At 40.0% G+C, this 6,034-nt stretch overlaps 1 protein-coding gene across 1 annotated transcript in view; it reads right to left on the reverse strand.

Annotated features, from left to right (window-relative positions):
• Positions 1 to 6,034, reverse strand: part of LOC102200859 (apoptosis-stimulating of p53 protein 1-like) — a 46,282-nt gene that overhangs the window by 30,815 nt on the left and 9,433 nt on the right. Inside the window, exon 4 of the mRNA XM_013912366.1 lies at positions 2,586 to 2,650. Coding sequence (XP_013767820.1) covers positions 2,586 to 2,650 — 65 coding nt within the window. The remainder of the gene's footprint in view (positions 1 to 2,585; positions 2,651 to 6,034) is intronic.

Raw genomic sequence — 6,034 nt, forward strand, 5'->3', positions numbered from 1 at the left:
CACACACACACACACACACACACACACACACACACACACACACACACACCCATATAAAAAGAAATGGACCAAAACTCACCCCCTCTGTCTTGTTGTGCCTCAGATCTTTTTGCTTTAAAGCAAATGTTCAAGGATGAAGAGGAAGAAACACGGAGACCTTAAGAGTGTGAAGGAGTGTGTGAGGTGAAAGGAAGACGAGACGAGGGAGGAGGAGCTGTTTGGCTCACTAGCAATCCTCTTAGCCTGGTTATGTCATGGGACCAAGCTAATCCTACCTTCACTGACTGACCCACACACACACACAGAGGATGACCATCCAGCAGACTGACCACCACCAATACGCACAAAAACAGTCTATGACTGGCTAGCCGAGGCCTAACCCAGATATACAAAGCAAATGTGCAGTTTGTGCTGAAACACAATGGTTTGGATGGTTCAAAATAGCTGTTAGTGACAAATTAAAAGCACCAAACATGAGGTCAGTTGCTCTTTTTACTGCATGACCTCAAGATAACAGGATAAGGCACGCTGGCAAAGCAAAACATGGTTAGCTGAAGGACTGACTCAGGCTGGTGACAAAAGACTAATTACCCTTTTTTTCTCTTTGTGAATTTATAAACAGCAATTACAGTGTGCGTGTATAGTGCATGTGCTGTGTTTGTGTGCTCGCATGGTTGTTCCTGGTAGAACAGTTCAATCATCACTGTCACTAATCCCCCCGGCTAATCCGCTGCACTACACACACAGTCAAATACATACACGCAAACGTGCACATGCATTGTGCTGTACGTGTGGGAATACTGGCTCACAAAGACACACTCATACAATTACTTCGCTGCGACTACGGGGTTTATTTTGTATTCCTCAAATTAAATGCTATTAAGGAAAGTTTAAAGAGCCAGATGTCTTTTATCCTTCGCTGACTGGGATTATTTCTTGCATTTATTTTGAAAGTCAAACCCAAAAGCTATCAAAATAAATTATAGGAACATTTCTGCAAACAGAGGGTATGACTAACCAAATCCACCTTTAAAGCTCACCAATAAACACTTAGTGTATCTCTATTGGTCCATGCATGAAACACCAATATGTGCGGTACAAACAAGCTTGGTTAACCCTTTTAGATTGCCAGATATCCCTTTAGTTTATGGGTCACATTCAGTCCAATCTGATCTCAAGTGGGCCGGACCTGTAAAACTGCTGCATGATAACCAAAGTGTCTTTTAATGCTTACATCATTTCTTCATCATTTTACAAAAACAGCCCGAGTAGTTAATTTCAGCAGCATGTATTATTACATTTGCAAATCACAGCGAATCTGCAAAAGCAAAAACATGTTGACTTTGAATTTTGAGTTCTAACCATTTCAGATCTAGAATTGACTTTCCAGATATTTCTATGTATGCAAAAGACTGCTGACATGACATCACCAGGAGCAGCAGTGCAGCTTATTAAAAAAACAAACAAATGAGAATAAACTGCATTTTCCATTCTTGCAAAGACATCCAGGCGACCTTTTGACCCCCGGGCTGCATGTTTGTCACCTCTGTGCTAGTATACTTTACCTTTACAGGCCACAATTTCCCTCCTTTTCCAGTCGTTGCTCTTGCCACAGTTTCTAGCAGTAAGCAGAATCCAAATGCAGGACTCACAGACAAAACAAAGTAAATGAAAACTAACCTTCAATTAAGTCAACAAAAATAACACTCCAAACTCTTGGAAAGAGCACACACAGGGCATTAACACACACAAAAACAACAGGAAACTGAGGCTATATACAAACACACAGACATGCAATCAATGGAAGAGGAAACAGGTGGGAAATGGGGCACAGCTAAAACTAATCACATACAAAAGAAGTAAAACTAAATACAAAACACGAGAGACTAATCATGACGACGAAGAAGATGCGGGAGAAGATTAATAACTCAAAGAACGCAAAATCCAAGCAAAACAGAAAACCTTAAACAGAAGCTAAACCAGGAGAAATAACCTGAACCTCACAGTGACAAAACCCACAGGCCATGATGGCGCTATGCCAAACTGGCTGCAGGTTAAACCACAGACAGCCCAAAGCTGTGGCCTGAAGAGGCCGTGTGCTATCTGGAATCAAGGAAGTCATAACTGACATGGATGGTCTCAAAGCTGTGGGTGTTTGTTTGTGTGCTGCAGCTCTTCACCGAGTCCTCATCTTCCAATTTTATAACAGAGGTGTTTTGATGAAATTTTACAAACCTGAACCTAACGTGGAGCTTCAGAGGAACAGAAACAATCCCAGTTTAATAAATCAGAATATTCTTTTGGTGCATGCACATCAGTATGAATCCTGCAGTTTTAGAAATAAAACCTCTGATATGTCATGCTTAAATAACTGCATGATATATTGTTTTGTAGTTACATATACAAAACATAGACTGTGTGTATAAACATGCTGTAACTGTACAGAATCAAAATCTCAGGAGACAATGAAAGCCTGGATGTTGAGGTTGAGCCAATTGGAGATGCAGAACGTGGCCTGTCGTGTTCCTCGTGTGTGTGTGCGTGCGTGCGTGCGTGCGTGTGTGTGTGTGTGTGTGTGTACCAACCTTGTCATTAGCACTTTCTGCTGTTGCTGCTGTGGTCCAGCTCTGCTCCAAAGGCTGCTGACTTCCTGCATATGAATGAACAATGAAAAGAAATGTGTGCAGAGATATTGAAACAGCATATTAAAACTGGACCTGGGTGTGCTGAACCCTGTGACCTGGCAGACATGTGACTGACACACACAAAAACAGAGCCTTGGCCTTAATTAACCACCGAAGCGCGCGTGTTCGCCTTATCGCAAGGATAAACGAACAGGATGTGAAAATCTGCTTTCTTTTCCCGTACACCGCATACTAATCACTATTATTATTTTAACACTTTATTTTCAAAATAGAGAATATTTACAGCAAATACCGACGACATAATTGGTGTTCAAAAAGAACAATAACAATATAGTAAAAAAAAGAGAGAAAATCCTTTTTTTGCACCCAAAAAGAAAAAAGGGATCCACTTATCTGTCCTTATATGTCATAATTAATTATTATGACATATTAATATCTTCAGTTGAATGTAAGCTCTCCTTTAAGGATGTCAACACTAGGGATGGGTACCGTCATGGCACCGGTTCTGACATAAACCGTAGTAACCAGACCAAAAAGCAGCGCACATTTCGGTGCTTTATTTCGGTGCTTACTTTTCCTGAGCTGTGATACACTTTAGATTCTAGCCAATCATTTTACGTTTCCGAGGATAGTAGGCGGGGCCAGGGACGTACGTTCTTTTAGAGCAGAGCTACAGATTAAAAATGCCCAAGGCGAAGCGGTCAAAAGTCTGGCTGTACTTCACAGCAAAATATGCAAACTCAGCAGCCTTCAACAAGTGCTTTAAGGTGATACTGTGATACTGTGCAAAGGAGGCAACACCTCAAATCCGATGAAACACCTGGCGACGCATAGCGTTTTTGTTAAAAGCCAAGAAATGCGCCGTATTTGATAGCTTGCTGCGAGACCTCACACCGAGCGCATCTACTGCGGGTGTGGTGCCTGTTATCGGACCCGGAGCAACATCCCCCAAAAACCCGAAGAGGAGAGTCCTGGCCCCTAGCCCTGCCAGTGTATCAGAAATGGTGACGGATGATGGTGGCAGCAGCCGTTCTTCTCTGCGTGAGTAGCTTAATGTTGTTCGTGTGTAATTTACGTTGAGTAGGCTAACCACATTATTACATTAATGCATGTAAGGTGAACTAGCAAACATCATCATAGCTACATGCGGCTGTCCTCTTGTTTGATGGCAGATACTCCCTTCACCCTGGCCAAAAAGGCTAAAATGACCAAAGAAAAAGTGGAAAACAGCTAAACATGAAGTTTGTGTTTTTTCCATTGATTAAGCACTGCTTCCAGCCAAGAGTGATACCATATATGCCCCATAGCTGCAGAAAAGGCTAACATTGTTATCTTTTTACAAAAAAAACAGCTGAACATGAGAGGTTTTTGGACAAAGTTGGTGTTCTCCATTCTTTAAGCACCGGTTTGAGCACCGTTTAAGCACCGGCACCGTTTCAAAAGTACCGGTTTGGCACCGGTATCGGATAAAACCTAAACGATACCCATCCCTAGTCAGCACATAGATCACTGGGCAGCCCCAATAAAAATTGCCCAGGATCTTTACAAACTTTACTTTTTACAACTCCACTTATCTTTTAACTACATATTTCCAAAACTTGGAAATATAAGGGCATTCCCAAAAACAGTGAATACACATTCCTAGGGGGTGACCTGTTGGAATGTATTTGATTCACCACAGGACACCATATTTTCCATGTATTATCTTATATTGAATTCCTTTATTTATTACTTAGAAATAAGGAATGGGATCATTTACACTAAACCTCCCAAATCTCCTCACCATAGGCTTTCTGTAAATCATCCTGAGAACATCCCCAGCATTGTGATTATATTATTTCTGCAGGATGTTGTAAAAACCCAAAATAAAACCTTTATTTAAAGCAAACTTCACAATAATTTTCTATGGAGCCTGGAAGTGAGCAGGAATCCTGCGACGTCACATAGTGACAAATTTGAAGATATGCATAAAAATCTTTCTGAGGAAGGCCAAAGGTATTTTGAAACTGGGCAAAGGTCATAAGTTTGTTATTTTCATCAAACAGGTCTGCTGTTAGTTTGACACCTTTTCTGCACCAGGATCCAAATACAAGCAGGGAGAAAATCTCTCTTGCTGAGAGGAGGTGTAATGTGGGTAACTAAATCCTTCCTACCAATTTATGTCTGTTTATATCTCGCCATCTTATCATTGTGTTTGGAAGAATTGGATTGTCTTTCGTTTTGAAGCTGGGTTTATTTTCTACATGTAAGCTCTCCTACTAAATCAAAGGCATTACATCCCCATTTCTCAAAAGGAGTTTAAGATAACAGTAAAGCCACTCATGGATGAGCCTGCCATGACATGGCCAATTATAATGTCTAATGTTAGGGAAGGATAAACCTCTGCAGAGAGCTGCACAGTCTTCTCCCTTGCCAAATAAATTTAGAAAAGTCTTTTTCAGTCTCTTTTGCTATCTTAGAAATATAAAGTGGTAACAACTGAACAGAATAAAGTAATCTTGGCAGGATATTCATCTTTATAAGAGTTATTCTACCCATCCATGAAGCTGTCAGATTCATCCATCTTGTAAGGTCCTTCCTTTTTTTCTTTTCTTTTTGCACTCTGGTCAAATTGTGCCTCAAGAAGGTGTCAATTCAGAGTCAGTCCAGAAGAAAGGGGAAACAGATGGATGTGAAGTTTTACTATAAAACCAACTGGCATTGCTCTTGATTTTATCAAAGTTAATTTTATAGCCTGAGATCCAAAAAAGATAAACCCCCTGACGAGTGAGGCTCTTATCACCCAACTAGCTTAAGCAATGTTGACGGCAAAACTTTCCCCAAAATCCTGGTTAAAAGATTCGAGAACTATCTCCCTCTCTTAGTTAAATCAGACCAGACTGGTTTAGTTAAAAACAGAGCACCTCTTACAAACATGAGAAAATTATAATTATCCAGTTTTCTATAGTGAATAAGATACAGGAGCTTATTATGTCCTTGGATGCAGAGAAGGCTTTTGATCTGGTAAAGTTGCCTTATTCATTTGAGGTCTTAGAAGAGTTTGTACTTGGAGAGGGCTTTATCAATTTTGTCAATTTTGGTCATAAGAAACCATAATAGTACAACAGCACTTCAAACAGATTCTGTGCAAACAAGATATTTTTTTGCATGCTGATGATGTGCTCCTCTTCATCTCAAAATTGGAAAAATCTATACTCATGTTAATGTTGATCATTCAACATTTTTGGATCTCTTACTAATACCTTAAAATAACTTAATTACATGTAATTATGTAGCTCTGTATTTATCTGTTTTTAATCTATTAATTGCAGGATTCATCTTAGATCTACTAAGATAATAATAATAATAATGGATTGCATTTATATAGTGCTTTTCGGAGCCCTCAAAGC

This window comes from Pundamilia nyererei, unplaced genomic scaffold, assembly GCF_000239375.1.
Source record: "Pundamilia nyererei isolate P.nyererei 1_Seehausen unplaced genomic scaffold, PunNye1.0 scaffold00088, whole genome shotgun sequence".
In the NCBI taxonomy this organism is placed as follows: domain Eukaryota; kingdom Metazoa; phylum Chordata; class Actinopteri; order Cichliformes; family Cichlidae; genus Pundamilia; species Pundamilia nyererei.